We start from the raw sequence: 20,456 nt of genomic DNA, 5'->3' as shown, positions 1-20,456 counted from the left end.
AGGCCCTGAATATTCTGGCTCCTGTTCCATCTCTCTCCAATTTCATCTCTAGTTACTTCACATACTACTTTACTATCATTCCAGCCAAACTGGCCTTCTTTTAGATCCTGCAATTCACTAAGCTCCTAAGTCACCCTGTAGACTGCATTTGCTGGTCCTGCTTAAAGGAATACCCATCCCCTACACCATGCCTTCAATTTCTTGAGATCTCAGGTTGAATGTCACTACCTCAGTGAGACCTTCCTAATACCCCTACAACCAAACCGATAAAAAATGGGTTCCTGGGCTTCCCTGGTGGTGCAGTGGTTGAGAGTCCGCCTGCTGATGCAGGGGACATGGGTTCGTGCCCCGGTCCGGGAAGATCCCACATGCCGCGGAGCAGTTAGGCCTGTGAGCCATGGCCCCTGAGCCTGTGCGTCCAGAGCCTGTGCTCCACAACAGGAGAGGCCACAACAGTGAGAGGCCCGCGTACCGCAAAACAAAACAAAACAAAACAAATTTAAAAAATGGGTTCCTTCCTGTGGAATCTCATAAGAATTCTGTGTGTTTCTTTCACAGTACTCAATCACAATTTGGAATTATTTATTTATTTGTTTGTTTGTTCAATGTTCACCTCCCTAAGAATGTCTAATTGCAGGCACCAAGAGGGTAGAGACTCCTAAATCTCCAAGAGCCTAGTGCTCTGTAGATACTTAGTCATTTGTATAACCAAACAATACTTTAAGAAAAGTTTGCAATGTTTTTTTTCTTGTCAGATTGAAAAAAGTGTCCAGAGAATGGCTAAGAAATCTAAACAAAGCACAATCTCCAGAAAATTAAGAAATGTGTTACTAATCAGAAGAACATCATAAAACCTGACAATCAAAATAACTCAAAAATTAGGCAAGTACTTATTATATGCCACCTAAGTAGATGATGAGGATGCTATTATAAGACAACAGACCACGTCCAATGTATCAAATTTTTCTAAGAACACAAAATCTCAAGTACAAACTCCCAAGTCTCGATAAATAAAGTTTGCCTATTAAAAAATAACTTTTTGTCTATTAAAAGTCAATTCTAGTTTACTGAAATGTTAGTGAAAATTGTCAGTTTAGGGAAGGAGAGAAAACACAATTCCAGGCTTCCATTTCCAGATTATAGATCCAGGCGATGGACAGTCTTTACATCTGAAAGTTTAATAGAAGTAGCAGCAGCAAAACAACAACAATCACTTGGGTTTTCTTGGATGACCAAGTGAAAGGCCATTTGTTACTGCTAAACTAGTCATAAAATATTTCAAAATATGATGTTGAAAGTCAACAGAATAGATGTTCTTACTACTGCTGTATAGTATGGGAAAATATGATGAACTAAGGGCTACAGATTTAACTTGCTTTGTACCTTCAGACAAATAATTTCACCTCTCCAGGTCACACTTTCCACAGTCATAAGGTGAGAGGTTTGTACCAGATCCACTTTAACAATCCCTGTAGCTCTAGCCATATCTCATAATACAAGTATATAAGTAAATACATGTCAAACTAAAATTTTCTCTGGTACTAGACCAATGCAAATAAGGCAAATGTTTTTTCCTTTAAAAATTCTCAAAACCAGTGTTCTAAATTTTATTAACATGGTAAAAATGTTTTGTACTGACAAATAAAAGTACCATAACTGAAATCTTACTCATTCCATCTTGAATTAGAATATCTGACATTAAATTTGAACCAAATCAATAATGATGCTCACCGATACTGATATGTCCTCATTTTTTCTCTTAACACTGGAGTCAAACAAGACATTTCTCCCTCGTCTTTCACAGTCTTGATATACAATTAGTCGAATTTGGCTTGGATCAAACTCTGGCAAAGGCCAACTTTAAAGAAAAATAAAGATTCATTAGAATTACTTTAATAAATATTCCACATAAACTCCCAGAAATAAAATCTATATAATGAAACCCAAAGTTGTACTACTGCTCAAGATAACACAGAAGAACTTTACATAAAATACCACCATTTAGTTTTACCATTTAGTTTAGGACTGAAAATTTACACAGCTATGACATTTTAGATTAAAAAGAAAGAATAAAATCTGTGGCAAGTATCACTCAGTGTATATAAAATATAGTCATCCCACATGAATCTAAAAATAGCTAACAATAAAAATATGTCAGTACATTTAATATAATGAAAATACATATTAACTTCCTGGCATGGACTCAGATGGCATAAGGCTAACCCAGATTTTTAAATACTTTTGTTACTTTAATATCAAAATGAAAAAACAGAAACAGCTTTCAGTTTAAATAACAGTAGCTAATTCCTTATAAAACAAAAACAAGTAAGAAAGTGATGAACAACAAAATGGGGTAGAAATCCTCATATATAGTTGGTGTGAGTGAAAATGGCATAATCTCTTTAGAGAATAGTTTTTTAAATATGTACACTAATTAGACAAATCTAGTAAAAATGAAGTTGACCCAGCAATTCCATTCCAGAAAAGTATGCCATTATACAAGAATGTTCATAGCAGCACTGTTCATAATAGCTGAAAACTGGACACTATTCATATACTTACCAACCAAATGGGTAAATATTCATACTATGAAACACCACACAACAAACATAATGAATGAACTTCAGCTATAGGCAAAAACGTAAATGGACTGTAAACAAAAGAAATTAGACAATGACACACAATGACACCCATAAACACAGTTACTGTATTTTGCCATTTATAGGAAGATTTAAATCAGGTAAAGTTTTGTCAAGGGATGAATATTTAGTTTTTAAAACTATAAGCAAAACAAAGGAAATGATGGCTTCAAAAGTTTGGAGAGTTGCTATATCTGGGAGTTAGGTGAGGGTGGTGGGGGTTATACCAGGAGGACTGGGGCAGTGATAATGTTCTATTTTTTGACTTGATAATGTTTACACAGATACAGTACCCAAAGGAAAAAAAAAGAAAGTCCACTGCATTTGTTTTGTGTACATTATATTTCACAATTAAAAAGACTAATGGAGTAAGTGAGATGAGGAGGAGAGGGAAAGAAAGAAAACAATGAATTGTATGATGGAGATAAGAATCTGGTGAACTGAAGGCACTACAACATGTAGGACAGTTGCCAAGAAAGAAGAGAACTGTCGTTCCAGGAGCTGTCTGTTGTTAGGCTGAATGGTCAATTCCTCACAATTCATCAGTCACAGCTTTTGATTGCGTTCCTTCATTTCCTTAAGAGAACCTTAACCCTAACCCTATTGATGCATGTTTAAAAATCCATAACTGGCAACATAACACATCTTCATCCCAAATCTTGACAGCAAATACAATTTTAGTTTTCCTGTATTTAATCCTTAGCAAATGTCTATGAATTGATGAAAGACTTATCCTAGACATTCAAGCTAAACCAGAGATTCATCCTTAGACCACAATGATTTGCATCCCCCTGAACAGCTTTTACTAAACTGTGCTTGATGTTATGCAAAGGAAACTATAAAAGGACAGACTGTTTTGGAATTAAAATCAGGAAGCTGGCCTCAAAGAAACCAAGAAAGAGGAGCACTTTAGAGAGGAAGAAGAAATACCACAGTTGTTACTAAAAAGCATCCACTAGCTTTAGAAACAAAGAAGTCATTGGTGACCATGGCAAGGACAGTTGTAAGGACAGAGTCCTGGGGTCAAACTGCAGAAAATTGAGGACTAAATGAGAGTAAACAGTGAGTTTAAGACAAATGTCAAGGAAAGAGAAAAAGAAAAGGAATCATGAAGTAGAGTGACAGCTATTTTGTTATTAAAAAGGACACATCTGAACATGTTTACATATTGATGACAAAGAATGTGAAGTGGAAGGGAGATGGTGATTGACAAAGTAAGGCGTCTAAGGAAGCGGATGAGGACAGGATACAGAGTACAGATGAAAGGGTTAACCTCAGAAGAAATGATAACCCCTTTGCTAGGATAAAAAGGAAGCAAACATGGACATGGATACAGAAAGATTTACAGATATGAACGTAAGGATGAGGGGACTCATGTCTAAGAGTCCTATATTCTTTGTAAAGTAGGTGAAGGAAAATAAAGGATAAGTTGTAAAATGTGGGGACAGTAGAGAGTAAAAAGAGAGCAGTCTTTGTGGCAAAAGAAAATATGTTGACTAGGAAACATAAGATTTCTTGGAAATTCTCCCCTTTCCCCACTGGTAACCACTAGTTTGTTCTCTGTATCTGTGAGTCTGTTTCTTTTCGTTATATTCACTAGTATGTTTTATTTACACATATAAGTGATATCATACAATATTTGTCCTTCTCTGTCTGACTTACTTCATAAGCATGTGGGGTGATGAAATGTTCTGGAATTAGATAGCAGTTATGGCTGCGTAACTCTGTGACTATACTAAAAAACCACTGAACTGTATACTATACACAGGTGAATTATACAGTATGTGAAATTTATCTCAACAATAATAAAAAAGTTAGAATGCTTTGCTCCTGAACTTATCTAAGCATTTGTAAAGTATTCTCTGTTAACTCAAAACAAGATTATATGTAAAAGCTTAAATTATAAAGCTTCTAGAAAGAAACAGAGTATCTATACAATCATGGAGTATAAAGAGTTCTTTAAAAAGACACAAAAGTTATTAAGCATAAAAGAAAAATCGATAAATTGGACTTCATTAAAATTTAAAACTTGCATATCAAAAGGCAAATTTTTTTAAAAAGGCAAGCCATAAACTGGAAGAAAATATTTGCAATGTATATAAATGATGAAGGACTTGTAAACAGCCTACACAAAGAACTCCTACAAAGCAATAAGACAAACCATTCACCCAATTTTAAAATGGGTGAAAGGCTTGGGCATTTCACATAAGGAGATATATGAATGGTGAAGGAACAAAGCACATGGAGAAGATGCTAACAGTATTAATCATCAGATAAATGCAAATTAAAACCCTTCCACAAAAGACTAATAACATTAGTTGTTGGTAAGAATATGAAGCATGTGGAATCGTATACACTGTTGGTAGGAGTATAAAAGGGTACAACCATTTTAGAAAATTATTTGGCAGCTATGACCCAGCAATTCTTTTCATAGATACATATCCAGTAGAAATGAAAATATATGTTCAAAGACTTCCATAAAAGTGTTTCGTGCAGGGCTTCCCTGGTGGCGCAGTGGTTGAGAGTCCGCCTGCCAATGCAGGGGACACGGGTTCGTGTCCCGGTCTGGGAGGATCCCACATGCCGCGGAGTGGCTGGGCCCGTGGGCCATGGCTGCTGAGCCTGCGCGTCCGGAGCCTGTGCTCCACAACAGGAGAGGCCACAACAGTGAGAGGCCCGCATACCGCAAAAAAAAAAAAAAAAAATGTTTCTTGCAGCTTTATTCCTAATAGCAAAAAACTGTGAACACCCAAATGACCATCAATGGGAGAATGGATAAACAAGCTATGATACATTCTACATTGAAATACTATGCAGAAATAACAAGGAATGAACTACTAGTCATAACATAGGTGAATTCTGGAAGAATGTTGAAAAAAATCCCGACACAAAAGCATACATATTGGTAATTCCATTTATATGTAGTTCTAGACCAGGTAAAACTAATCTATGGTGATAGAAACCAAAGCAGTGCTTGGGCAGGGGCAGGGTGTGAAGGGAAAGGACTAGAAAAGTATATGAAGGAACTTTCTGGAGTGACTGAAATGTTCTATATATCTACTAGGGTTGTAGTTAAACAAATGTATACATTTTTCAAAATTAATCAAATTATACACTTAAAAATATGTGCTTTTGGGGCTTCCCTGGTGGCACAGTGGTTAAGAATCTGCCTGCCAATGCAAGGGGCATGGGTTCAAGCCCTGGCCCGGGAAGATCCCACATGCTGCAGAGCAACTAAGCCTGTGCTCTAGAGTCCGCAAGCCACAACAACTGAGCCCATGTGCCACAACTACTGAAGCCTGCGCACCTAGAACCTGTGCTCCGCAACAAGAGAAGCCACCGCAATGAGAAGCCTGCGCACCACAACAAAGAGTAGTCCCCGCTTGCCACAACTAGAGAAAGCCTGCGCACAGCACCGAAGACCCAACACAGCCAAAAATGAATGAATGAATGAATGAATTTTTTTTAAAGTGTGCTTTTTAAGTAAATTGTACCTCAATTTTTTAAAAGGAGAGGATTGTGGGAGAAAACACTATATATATGGTATATATATAGTGTATTTACATTATAGACATCAAAACCATAGATTCACATTACAGAGATCTCACTAAAACAGAGATATTGAACATTTACCATGCTCAAAGCACAATGCCAGGCACTGGGAATATTTCTGTGCATTCATTCACTGACTTAAAAGCATTCATTAAGTATGAAAAGAAAAACATGACTGTGAAAACGTTCACAGTCTAATAGGAAGACATATAAATAATTTCATCACTGTGGTACAGTCTACGACTGAGCAAACTTATAATGTAGACAAAGAGGTCTGCATAGGGAGGTCAGGTATGGACTCACTGAAGAACAATAATAAATGATACACAATGAATAATAAATAATAGCTAACAGTTATACATTATTGTATACCAGCTACTGTTCTAAGGGCATCACATATGTTAATTCATTTACCCTTCACACCACTGATTCATCGTCACAACTTTACTCCTATTTTATGCGCGAGAAAACTAAGGCATAGAGAGATTAGGTAACCTGCCCAAAATAACACAGCCAAATACATGGTAAACGGCAAAGCTGCGTTTAGATTCCAGGCAGTGTGTCTTTGGAGTCCACAACCATAACCATTACTCTGTACTATCGATTAAGTACTTAAAGCCTCTCAGCTTCAAGTTGGGAAGAAGGGTATTCTCTTTCCTGCAAGAAGAAAACATCATAGGCTGTAATTCTTAGTGACCCTAGCTCTGGAGTGTGCAGTGAAGCAACAAAAGCTACAAAGGCAGGCTGGTGCCAGATCAACACTCAGAACCATTTCACACAAACATGTAAGGACTTCACCATTCAGGCAATGAGTAAACAGAGTGTGAAATAATAGGTAACAAGATCATTTTGTGCCTTTTAGAAAATCACATTGACAGAAACTTAGAGAAATGACTAGAGAAGGAGGCCTGGAGGTAAGAATAATGTTCTAACCTGAACCAAAAACTAGCACTGAAGATAGAAAGGGACAGAGCTAGATGTTATTTAGGAGACAGAGAAAGGACTTGGGGACTGGATATGGGGAATGAGGGAAGAGGATGCCTGACTCTTAGGTTTCAGATTTGATGAAAAGAGAGAGGCAGAGAATACAGGAGGGAAAGCAAGTTTGGGATAAGAGTGTTTATAGATTGAGTTCAAGGGGCCTGTGAGACAGCTGCAGAAACACCTCTGATATTTTGATGAAAAAATGCTCTGGAGTTCAGGAGAAAGGCTTAAACTAGAGTTCTAGATACAGGAGTTATTCACACATAGTTGGTAGTGAAATTATTCAGGAAGAACACATTAATCAAAAAGAGAAAAGATGTGGATAAACAACAAGATCCTACTATACAGCACAGGGAACTACATTCAATATCCTGTAATAAATCCTAATGGAAAAGAATATGAAAAAGTGTGTGCATGTGTGTGTAGACACTGAATCACTTCGCTGTACACCAGAAACAACTAATGCAACATTGTAAATCAATTATACTTCAATAAAATAAATTTAAAAAAAAGAAAAGGTCAAAGAAAGGAAAGGATCAATAAACCAGAATTTTAAGACATAGCAATATTTTAAGGACAGAGAGTAGAGAAGTCACGGAAGATCAGTAAAGACAGACCACAAAATAGAAAAGAGAAAACCAATGGTAAAATATTATTTCAAAAGTCAAGGAAGACGAAGATGAAAAAGGAATAATGCGCAGTGCCAAAGGCTGCAAAAAGCCAAAATTTTTATAAAGACTACAAGCATCCATGGGATTTAGCAATTTGGTGGTCTTTCGTACTCTTGCAAGAACCATTTCAGTGGAGAGTTGTGGTGGGGGTAGTTACACAGCAGTAGCAATTGATGAAGAGAAAAGAGCTAAGAAAGTAAGATGGTAAGTATTATATATACTATTCACAACGGTTTCCCTTTAAAAGGGGGAGAGAAATAATGTGACCATACAAATGATCATCTAAACTGCAGAGTTTGGGGACTTCCCTGGTGATCCAGTGGTTAAGACTCCACACTCCCAATGCAGGGGGCCTGGGTCTGATCCATGGTCAGGGAACTAGATCCTGCATACCGCAACTAAAGATCCCACATACCACAACTAAAGATCCCTCATGCTGCAACTAAGACCCAGTGCAGCCAAATAAGTCAAATAAGCCAAATAAGCCAAAAAAATATTTATTTTTTTTTAAAAATGAGGTTATAATAATAATTTTAAAAAAAACAAACTGCAGAGTTTTGAAAGTAAAAGACAGCCCTAAACACACAAGAGAAACCTGAGATTATCTTGGGCAACCAAGATCTATGGTCACCCCAGATAACTAAAGAAGAGGTGGGGCTACAAAAGGCTGTTTCTTAAAGGAAAAAGATATATAGATATAAAACATATATATATATATATATAAAATTGTTTGTATGTATGCATCTATCTATCTATCTAAAGGGAAAAGGTATATACTTAAAGATACGTATTTCCAAACTGAATGGAAGAAATCAGACAAAGCATCTAAAAGTAACCAGAGAGGAGTGTTGGACTAAGATTCCAAACAAGTTAGGACACAGCACTCTATGCAAGGCTAATGTACTACAGAAGCACTTAATGAGGCAGAAAAAAAAAAAAAAAGACCTACAAATGAAAATTACTGCAGATAGGTGTGCAAGTAGGAGACAACAAATTGAGCATTTACATTGATTTCTGTTTTCTCTGAAAAGCAGAATCAAGAATGTATACAAGCATATATGAGATTGGTGGTCTGAACTGGGGTACAGGGATTGAGAGATAAAGGTCTGGCAAAGTCATAGAAAAATTAGGAAAAGTGCTAACCTAAGTAAAGCAAAAGCAATATCAAGCCATAGAGACGGCCCAGCTGAGTTGAAAACCACTGGCTTCTTAAGCCAATTGTCTGTTGATGGGCACATGGGTGGTTTCCATGTCTTGGCCATACTACCCCAAGCAATCTACAGATTTAATACAATCCCTATCAAAATACTTATGACATTTTTCACAGAACTGGAAGAAATAATCCTAAAATTTAGATGGAACCACAAAAGACCCAGAATTGCCAAAGCAATCCTGGGGAAAAAGAGCAAAGCAGGAGGTATAACCCTTCCAGACCTCTGACTATACTACAAAGCTACAATAATCAAAACAGCATGGTACTGGCACAAAAACATAGATCAGTGAAACGGAATAGAGAGCCCAGAAATAAACCCACACACCTACGGTAAATTAATCTACAATAAAGCAGGCAAAAATATACACAGTCTCTTCAACAAGTGGTGTTGGGAAAGCTGGACAGCTATGTGTAGATCAATGAAATTAGAACATTTCCTCATACCATATACACAAATAAACTCAAAATGCTTTAAACCTAAGTATAAGACATGACACTATAAAACTCCTAAAAGAGAACATAAGCTAAACATTCTTTGACATAAATTGTAGCAAAGTTTTCTTAGATCAGTCTTCCAATGCAAAAGAAATCAAAGCAAAAATAAACAAATGGAGCCTAATAAAACTGAAAAGCTTTTGCACTGCAAAGGAAACCATCAACTAAACAAAAAGACAACCTATGTACTGAGAGAAAATATTTGCCAACGATGCAACTAACAAGGGGTTAATATCCAAATTACACACACAGCTCAATCAACTCAGTATCAGAAAAAACCAAACAACCCAATCAATAAATGGGCAGAAGGGGTTTCCCTGGTGGCACAGTGGTTAAGAATCCACCTGCCAATGCAGGGGACACGGGTTCAAGCCCTGGTCCTGGAAGACACCACATGCCACAGAGCAACTAAGCCCATGTGCCACAACTACTGAAGCCCATGTGCCTAGAGCCCATGCTCCGCAACAAGAGAAGCCACTGCAATGAGAAGCCCACACACCGCAACGAAGAGTGGCCCCCGCTCACCGCAACTAGAGAAAGCCCGCACACATCAACGAATACCCAACTCAGCCAAAAATAAAAACAATAATAAAAATAAATAAATAATAAATGGGCAGAAGACCTAAATAGACATTTCTCCAAGGAAGACATACATTGCAGCAACATGGATGGACCTAGAGCTTACCATACTAAGTGATCTAAGTCAAAGAAAGACAAATAACATATGATATCACTCATATGTTGGAATCTGATTTTTAAAAATGATACAAGTGAACTTATTCACAAAATAGAAGCAAACTTACAGATATCAAAAACAAACTTATGGTTACCAAAGGGGAAACATGGGGGGGAGGGAAATATCAGGAGCTTGAGATTAACATACACATACTACCATATACAAGACAGATAAGCAACAAGGACCTACTGTATAGCACAGGGAACTCTACTCAATATTCTGTGATAACCTATATGAGAAAAGAATCTGAAAAAGAATGAATACATGTATATATATAACTGAATCACTTTGCTGTACACCTGAAACTAACATAACATTGTAAATCAACTATACTTCAATAAAATAAAAAAACTTAAATTAAATTAAATAGGGTTTCCCTGGTGGCACAGTGGTTGAGAGTCCGCCTGCCAATGCAGGGGACATGGGTTCGTGCCCCAGTCCGGGAGGATCCCACATGCCACGGAGCAGCTGGGCCCGTGAGCCATGGCCGCTGAGCCTGTGCGTCCGGAGCCTGTGCTCCGCAACGGAAAAGGCCACAACAGTGAGTGGCCCGCATATCGCAAAAAAAATAAATAAAATAAATTAATTAAATAAATTTACAGGGAAAATGTAAAAAAAGAAGACATACAGATGAAAAGATGCTCACCTTCGCTAATTATTAGAGAAATGTAAATCAAACAACAATGAGGTATCACCTCACACAGGTTAGAATGGCTATTATCAAAAAGCCTACAAAAAATAAACACTGGAGAGGGTGTGGAGAAAAGGGAACCCTCCTACCCTGTTGGTGGCAATGTCAACTGGTACAGCCACTATGGAAAACATTTATGGAGGTTCCTTAAAAACCTAAAAATAGAGCTACCATGTAATCCAACAATACCACTCTCCTGGGTATATATCTGGAAAGAAAACCCCAAAACTCTAATTCAAAAAGATACATGCACCCCAATATTCACAGCAGCACTATTTACAACAACTAAGACATGGAAAATCAAAGACTTTAGAATGATCCTTTATTAACTAGAAGCCAAACTCTGACATCTAATTCACCATATTTTCCACCTCATTGCATTGCCTCTTTTTATCAGAATTTAACTGAAGACATAATTAAGCCTAATCATTAACAGTGGTAAGCACACTATAACCATTCACAAAAACTGTCTATATACTACAGCAAAGTTATCTTCAGTATTAAGCTATTGTACTCAGCATAATATTAAACATTAGTAAGAAGACTGTTCAGTGATGAACCACAAATTATTTTGACTTTACACAGATGTTATTTATAATTTATGTCACCTTATCTGCTCTGTATGTCTTTTATCTGACACCTTCAAAGAATGTTAATGAAAAATAAACATGCTGGAATAGACATCTCCCTTTACACAATGACAGAGCAACTCAGAAGACCATATGAATTTCTATAATACATGTTACTGGCTATGAAATTAAAGCTAAATCATGCATTCTCAATGAGAGCAAGATGGCTTCCAAAGAAGCAAATTTGGTTAATGGGGGGAGAAGGGGGAAAGAAGACCAAAACCAAACTTGGGTGTTACAATGGGTGTGGCCCTCCAAAAGGCCATAATACGTAAGAAAATACACAGTATATCTATCTGTGGTATTAAAAGTTCAAGTGGGGAGGGTGGCAATTAAGGGAAAAAATGTCTAAAAAAAGCTCTCTAGCGGGATAATAATGTTAAAAAAAAAAAAAGACTGAGAAACACCAGACTAAACACTAGTTTGTATCTCAACACATTACCTAAATAAGACATTTTCACTTCAACTTTAATAATCTCTTACTAAACAGTATATTCAGCAAACCTATGGATTTTAACTTCATTCATTCAATAATTATTTGTACAGTGCCTACTATGTACCTGGCACTATGTTAGTTGTTCTCTCCTGAGCCTTATCCATCACTGGTGTCTCAGTGAAATGGAAACATGCAAGATGATGAAGACCAACTCTGAGAAAACATTAACAACCTGTCCTCTTGCAAGAAATGGAGAGAGCAGCCCAGTTTCAAAAGCTATGCATGTATTGATAGATTAATTGCCTCAGTACTGGAAAACATTTTGAATTTGATAAAGGATAAATTACTGGGGAAGGAAGGAAACAATGGTGCGAGGAAGAAAGAGAAGGAAGAATGCTAAATTAGGCTACAAGTGACAAGCAAAAAGCTTTCCAAACCTAACACCGACATGCCAAGAACTGGTCACCATCAGAACCTCAAAGCACCAGAGCCAAAAGTACCAGAGCCAACTGGAGAAACATTTTCTGTACATGGGGAAAGTGATCTGAGTTTTTTAAAACCTGCAGACAGATTTTGCTTTAGAAAACTCTGCTGCTAACTAGCCAATGTTTAAATATATCTCCTGAAAGCAAAGTATATAAGTCTTACAATGCTTTTTAGTTTAGATAACATTTTAATTTTTTGGTCCCATGATGGAGAAATAACATTCACTATTCCCTCTGTAAAACACACTGACCAGCAAAGGACTGGCAAACGAATGCATATTTACATGCTTTAAGCTGAAAATAAAATGTTACAATGTATACAATAAATTCCTCACTTCAACTGACTTTTCCACTAAACTCTAAGTCCCAATTGTATCAGGTAAGAGAGCTTCTTATTTTCCTTTTGATATATTTACTGTGCATTTAAAAAAATAATCATTGTGAACATATGGTCTATATCAGCAATTCCCAATCATTCTAGTAAAAGGACACCTTTTTAATGTTAAAAAAATTTTAGCATCCAGTAACTGAGAAAATGACTGAAAGCTACTATAAATTCAATATAGTATTAATAAAAGAACATAAATACACGTGAATTACATATGCATCAGACAACTGCTTACTCAGTTTATAGACAGTACTCAATGTTTTTGTAGAGTTAAGGACCCAATATGATAACTCTACCCCAAATCAAGGGTTGAAAGACCTAATGTCAGAATATATACAAAATTAGAGGAACCATATACAGAAAATAATAGGAACCATAAAATACATGTAAACGTTACATTACAGAAAGTTTTTAAAGAATGGAAAATATTGATCACTATTCAGAGTATTACTGCATTTCTGCTAGGAGTCACACAACTAAAGAAGTGCTTAAAATAATTAATTTTCTTGGGTACATAGGATCATCAGTGACAAGGTGCTGTTATTGCACCAATTTTGTTTTCAATATAATTTAACTGATTTTGTAAACAGTGGAAATTCCTCCCAGATTAACAACTTGTTAATCATTTTAGTTTATATTTTGTTTTGGCTTTTCATGTTTCAATATCTTCCTGAATACTATAGTTAGAAGCTGAGAGAGACAGCAATATAACAGAACTTCAATTAATTCACTGAACAAATGAGTGAATGAGTGACTATTTCAGGAGATACCATTTTAATGCTGGAAGCCTACATTATAGACTTTATGTAGAGTAATTATTTCTGTATCTAAGGAATTATAATCCTCTAACCTGACTGAAAAATAATCCCATGATTTATTTATTAACCTCAGTTCCAAAGAATTTAGGTATCAATTTAGGTCTTTTTCTTCTCAGAACAATCTTAATTTTCATATAGGCTGCTAACAGCTAATGATTCTTCTCCAACTACATTTTAATAAACTAAATATTATAATAAAACTAGTTAATCTTTATTTTTTAAATTTGTATTTATTTATTTAGGTTATGCTGGGTCTTCGTTGCAGTGCACGGGCTTCTCTAGTTGTGGCATGCGGGCTTCCCTAGTTGTGGCACCCAGGCTCTAGAGCATGTGGGCTCAGCAGTTGCGGTGCATGGGCTCTCTAGCTGTGGCATGTGGGATTCTTAGTTCCCCAACCAGGGATCGAACCCAGGCCCCCTATATTGGGAACGTGGAGTCTTAACCACTGGACCACCAGGGAAGTCCCAAAACTAGTTAATCTTTAATATTTTAATTATTTTCAGTCATACTAAGTTCAGTTATACCCAGAATATTAATGAAATCCTAATGACTGTCATTTACATTTCTATGACAAGTATAGTCAGCTACTTGGCTACAGGATTACTATCTTCATTTAATCAAATTAGGTAATACATGTGAAAAAATACATTTCTATGACAAGTATAGTCAGCTACTTGGCTATAGGATTACTATCTTCATTTAATCAAATTAGGTAATACATGTGAAAAATACCGTAAGATAAAAATATAAATTATTACCAGCATTAGGTAAAATCCCCAAATCCATTTATACTTATCCCATAATCTAACATGTATAAAATAATATGCACAAAGTAAAATTTACATAAAGTATTTCAGAGAAGGAAAAGTGACAATGTATAACATGAATTCTTTGTGAAATGGAACCTCAGCAACAGCAAATTTCCATACCATGAGAGGATACCATGTTATCATATCTGCTATCATATTTTACTTAGTATTTTTCAGCAACACCTAGGCCCAACTGAAATACACCTGACCTATGTGGTTTTTAACTTTCTGACATTAATTCTACATACCTGAGAACTTAAACTGCAGTGAAACACTGGAAGAATGTTTAAAAGAGCTAAAACAATTGAGAGAGCCAGTATCCATGTTGTTCAACTGGGTTACACATATTGAAAAAGTATTTTTAAATATTTTTAATCCTACTTTCATAGTAGGATTTATTTAAAATATAAAATCAATGTAGCTTAGTCTAAATTCACTACTAATTCAAATCATTTAATTCTAGTCATAAATGTGTGGCGACACACAATTAAGATGTTTACAAGAGCATCAAAAATACTACCAGATAGGGCTTCCCTGGTGGCGCAGTGGTTGAGAGTCCGCCTGCCGATGCAGGGGACGCGAGTTTGTGCCCCGGTCCAGGAAGATCCCACATGCCGCGGAGCGGCTGGACCCGTGAGCCATGGCCACTGAGCCTGCGCGTCCGGAGCCTGTGCTCCGCAACGGGAGAGGCCACAACAGTGAGAGGCCCGCGTACCGCAAAAAAAAAAAAAAAAAACTACAAGATAAATTCAGGTCTATATCAGTAAAATTAAAGAATAACATCAACTATAAAATAACTGGATTATAATCAATAAGCTGACTAATACAATGTCAAGTTTTCAATTTAAATTTTATTTATAAATATGTATATGAGATAAACAAAAGTACAATGTTCTTCAAATAGCTGTATTGAGCACTCCTACATACAAATGAGAAAGAAGAGCAGTAAATGACAGAGAGTAAGACACACATAACGCCCAGACTAAAATGTACTATTTATAAATTAGAAACTTTAAAATAATGAGTACCACCTGCTCAAAACATTCTCAAGCCCTTCTAGTTAAATTTATAACCATAACTTTAATCAATTATTCATAAAATAAGTCTATCTAAAATCGCAGCATTAACATTGTTACATCACTAAATTTATAACTAGATTTGGGCTGATTTTGACATTAACAACATTTGAAAATAAAATCTTAAGCTGTATGTTAGTAGCATCTCTATTTCTCTTAAGCAATTCTGCTTTTCAAAATCCCTAAAAACTCCAGTTATGTACAACTGCCAACCCAGGTTAATAATAGCAATGAACCATATTCATCTGAAACCACAAGACTGTCAGGTGACATACCAGGAAGCCTGAATTTAACTCAAATAAAAGCCTCTCCATGCTGCAATGCAAAAAGGCTTAATCCTAGCAACAAGGCCATGGGACACTGGGAGCTTTTAAGAAATCTACTGCCAAAGACAAAATCTATTTTTTGCAAAAGGTCCATCTATCCAGTCCTACCATTTCATAAGTGACATCCTGTTCTTTTGTTTCACCAAAGAATCTGGGATTTTTACAGAAACAAATTATGACTGACTACTTTTCAATTCCTTTATCTCTTCTACTAAAAATATATGATTAAAGAAAATCAACCTGAGTATTCTATAAACCAAGTGCCGTCCTGGCAAGTGGTACAGACTAGGAATGCCAACTTGTTTTAAGGGTTCTTTAACTCAAAAAGGGCAGGTCCTAGGCAGAGTACTCAGGCAACCATAGCTAGAACCCAACTCTTTAACAACCCCCATCTATGAGGAACTCAGGGTCATCTAATAAACAAGAAAACAGAATAGCGCCTTTGTCAACTTCCCTGTGTCCCAACTCTGTCATTTCAAACAAGTACACACACACACACACACACATTCTTAAAAGCCACAAGTTTGTGTTCTACCCAGATGACACACAACTAAAAAGCAGGCCCTAATGATCACAGGACCCAGAAAGGTCAATATGAAAATTGGTTCACAAATCTGAACTCTACGTTGAATTCACATAGACAAGTCTAACACAAAATACTACCTTTGAAGTTATAAACTTCAATACATCTATCAAGTTACATTACTTGGTTGGTTCATGAAAAAGAAACATTTCAGCTTGCTTTAAAAACACTGTCTTTCGGGACTTCCCTGGTGGTCCAGCGGATAAGACTCCGCGCTCCCAATGCAGGGGACACGGGTTTGATCCCTGGTCAGGGAACTAAGATCCCACATCCCACATGCCACACGGCGCGGGCAAAAAAAAAAAAAAAAAAAAACACTGTCTTTCTCTGGGTTTTTGCATTTTAACATATATCAGCATATTCTTCCAGAAAACATGGAGGGTGCATCTGTGTATTATGCTGATGTGACAAATGCAGTAAGTAACAGAAATGCCTTAATATAATGAGCTATTAAACCAAATCCTAACAGACAATATGCTAAAACCAAGAATCATTCCCCACATCCAACATGACAGAAGCAGAATGGGCTCTCAATAAGCCAAACTTGGATTTAAATCCCAACTCTGCCACATACTGACTGTGAGCTTAGAAAAGTGTCTTAACTTTCTAGTCCTCAGATTCCTCATCTGTAAGACAGGACTATCTCTTTGATTAGTATAGGGAGAGTGTTTTATCTCAACACTTAAAACACTGTCACACAGATCAAGATTTCAATAAACATTTGGTGAATTACTGACACTGTTACTAGAAGTATCTCTTCCAAGTACAATGCCTTCTTGTCCTAGTTATAAAAACTATAACTTTATTTTAATTGTAATACTTTATAATTAATTCTAATAGTCCTGGTACTTGTTAAAGATATATAAAATCTGCCACAGTGGTTCTAGAGCTTCACCACAATTCATTAGGCAGAAACTTTTAAAATCCATCTTTCATGTGTGGGGGGCAGGGGATATATGGGAAATTTCTGTACCTTCCATTCAATTTTGCTGGGACCTAAAATTGCTCTAAAAACTTAAGTTTATTTTTTTCAGTTATATTTATATATTTTTTCAAATTATTTTCCATTATAGGTCATTATAAGATATTGAATATAGCTCCCCGTGCTATACAGTAAATCCTTGTTGTTTATCTATTTTACAGTAGTGTGCATCTGTTAATTCCATACTCCTAATTTATCCTCCCGACCCTTCCCCTTTGGTAACCATAAGTTTGTTTTTCTACGTCTGTGAGTCTGTTTCTGTTTTGTAAATAGATTCATTTGTATTATTTTTGAGATTCCACCCAGAAGTGATATCATACAGTATCTGCCTTTTTCTGTCTGACTTATTTCACTTAAAACGTAAGTCTGTTTTTAAAAATCTATCTTTTTTTTTAACACCTTTATTGGAGTATAATTGTTTTACAATGGTGTGTTAGTTTCTGCTTTATAACAAAGTGAATCAGCTATACATATACATATATCCCCATATCTCTTCCCTCTTGCGTCTCCCTCCCACCCTCCCTATCCCATCCCTCTAGGTGGTCACAAAGCACTGAGTTGATCTCCCTGTACTACGTGGCTGCTTCCCACTAGCTATCTATTTTACATCTGGTGGTGTACATATGTCCACGCCACTCTCTCACTTCGTCCCAGCTTACCCATCCCCCTCCCCGTGTCCTCAAGTCCATTCTCTACATCTGCGTCTTTATTCCTGTCCTGCCCCTACTTTCTTCAGAACCAAAAGAATCCATCTTCGATTACTTAAGTTAGAAGCCTGCATAAAGACATAAAAGTAAATTGAATAAATTTACAGATCCAACATTTCAGGGCTCATTCATGACAGACTTGTGATACAAATCTGGGTTTAATATAATCAGATATAAGCATGTTTGCTGCAGCACTAAATGTATTAAGGGGAAAAAACAAAAACAACTAAACTGCCCATCAATAAGAGACTTGATAAATACATTGCAGTACCTTCATTCAGTGGAACACTGTGTAAGCCTTTAAAAGTGTAAGACAGAGCTGTATATAAAGATCTCCAAGATCTTTATATACCTTGGAGGATATATATAACCTTGAAGAAAACAAGGTTCAAAAGAACATGTATACCGTCAGACTCTCCTCCAAGGAATACAAAATAACTTGATAACCTTCATAATCTTATGGCAGAACAAGATGTGTTTTTTCACTGAAAAGTTTCAGGATAGAAAAGAACTAGCCAGAGAAAAGTCTGATGTCCACTAGCTCAAAAACCAGCAAAGTACCATAACACTAAGAAACAATGGAAGAAAAAGGACGTGTTCCAAAACAGGAAAAAAAAAAAGGAAAGCCAATAGCTGAATTAATTAAAAGTTTACTTCTCTAACGTCAACCTGCAAAAGTCTCCATTCACCTAGATGCTCAACCAAAAATCCAGAGGTCACCAAGTCCTGTTTATTCTATCTCCTAAATGTCTTGAGTCAGATCACAACCACTGTCACACTGCCACCATCCTAGTGTGAGCTACCATACTATCTCACTGCTTAACTTAGTCTCCCAGTCTCTTCTGCTTTCCTCCAATTTATTCTCCACAGTGTACCTAAAGTGGGAAAACCTTAATATGTCACTCACTTAACTTAAAAATTCCTGGTTAATACCTCATTGCTCTCTGGATAAAGATCTAACTTCTTAATAGATTTGGTTCTTACCTATTCTCTCCTCCCACCTCCTGTCATATCCACTTCAATCAGTTCTTTAAAGGCAACATTTTCACTTCAAGCTTCTTCACTGTGTTTTTTCTTTGGTCTAGCACACTTTTTTCTGTCCTCCCCTATTAGCCTGGTTCATTTTTCAGGTCTCAGCTTATATGTTACTTCCCACAAGAAGCCTTCCTCGTCATTCCAATCCTCCACCCTACATCTGGAATAGGTTCCCTTCCCATGTGCCTCCACTGCATTCCTCTCTCTACCTCAATAGAGCTCTAAACTGACACTCTGTACATCCTCCATTCTGGCGTTGAAGAGACTACTGTCGTAATTGCCTATTTATTGTCTCCATTTCTACTGAACCATAAGCTCTGTGAGGATGGGACCATACTTCTCTTGTGCATAGCTATATTCTATGGTTGACATTTAGTAGCCTGTCAATAGATCAAAACTAAAAACTAATGTTTGAATGAACTCTCATGAAATGTTTTTTATCTTGAGATTATTAATGTTAACAAAACATGAAATAGGATTTTGGTTTAGTTTTTTTTTTTAATGAGAATGAAAAAATATCTCAGTACCTACTTTTCATTTCAGGGAGGTAATGCATTCAGTATTCCCTCCCAACTCTTTATCCTTAAAAGAGAGAATAATTATTCTAAACATAATATAAACTGACTATACAATCCTCTTTTCTTTTGCCAAAATTGGGGGAGAGGGGTCCCAGACATAAAGATTAGGGGGATTTTATGTGAAGCTAACAGAACGTTTAACTTTAAATGTCCCTTTTTCTCCTTTAACTTTCCCTTTCAGTGCTGATCAAATTTAAATTCATAAATATTTTTTAAAGAGTTTTTAAAATATTTGGAACTCACATAACCTGGCCTCCAACTTTTACCAGCTTTGGACATCATTTAAGCTCCTTATTAAAGGTCCTATGTGCTTACCCATAAATTGGTTAATAAAATTTCTTTCCTCTACCAACCTCAATAAAGAGTTGTGGGGAGAATCAAATAATATACAAGAAAGCAATCTATAAACTATTACTTCTGGCTTTGCCTACTTGGGAACATGGCATTCATTCTACAAGAAACCTAGAAAACCAACATGAATAAAGCCAGAGAAGAGCGTGCAGAAAGGAGTTAACATGGCAAGCCTAAGTCTGCGATCCTGAGAAAGGCCTGCTTGTAAGATTGGCCTTTAGCTGGCATCTGGGAACTTGACTGGTAAACAGTTTTCTACACTCATACGAAAC

General features: G+C 36.5%; 1 protein-coding gene across 3 annotated transcripts in view; it reads right to left on the bottom strand.

The window, feature by feature from the left end:
* Positions 1 to 20,456, bottom strand: part of FNIP1 (folliculin interacting protein 1) — a 133,495-nt gene that overhangs the window by 76,677 nt on the left and 36,362 nt on the right. For all 3 annotated transcript variants that reach the window (XM_060008903.1, XM_060008904.1, XM_060008905.1), the window contains exon 2: positions 1,732 to 1,858. In XM_060008903.1, the coding sequence (XP_059864886.1) occupies positions 1,732 to 1,858 (127 nt within the window). The remainder of the gene's footprint in view (positions 1 to 1,731; positions 1,859 to 20,456) is intronic.

This window comes from Delphinus delphis, chromosome 3 (assembly GCF_949987515.2).
Source record: "Delphinus delphis chromosome 3, mDelDel1.2, whole genome shotgun sequence".
NCBI classification, from domain to species: Eukaryota; Metazoa; Chordata; class Mammalia; order Artiodactyla; family Delphinidae; genus Delphinus; species Delphinus delphis.
Note: the sequence above shows the minus strand (reverse complement) of the source record. Positions and strands in the feature narration are given on the sequence as shown.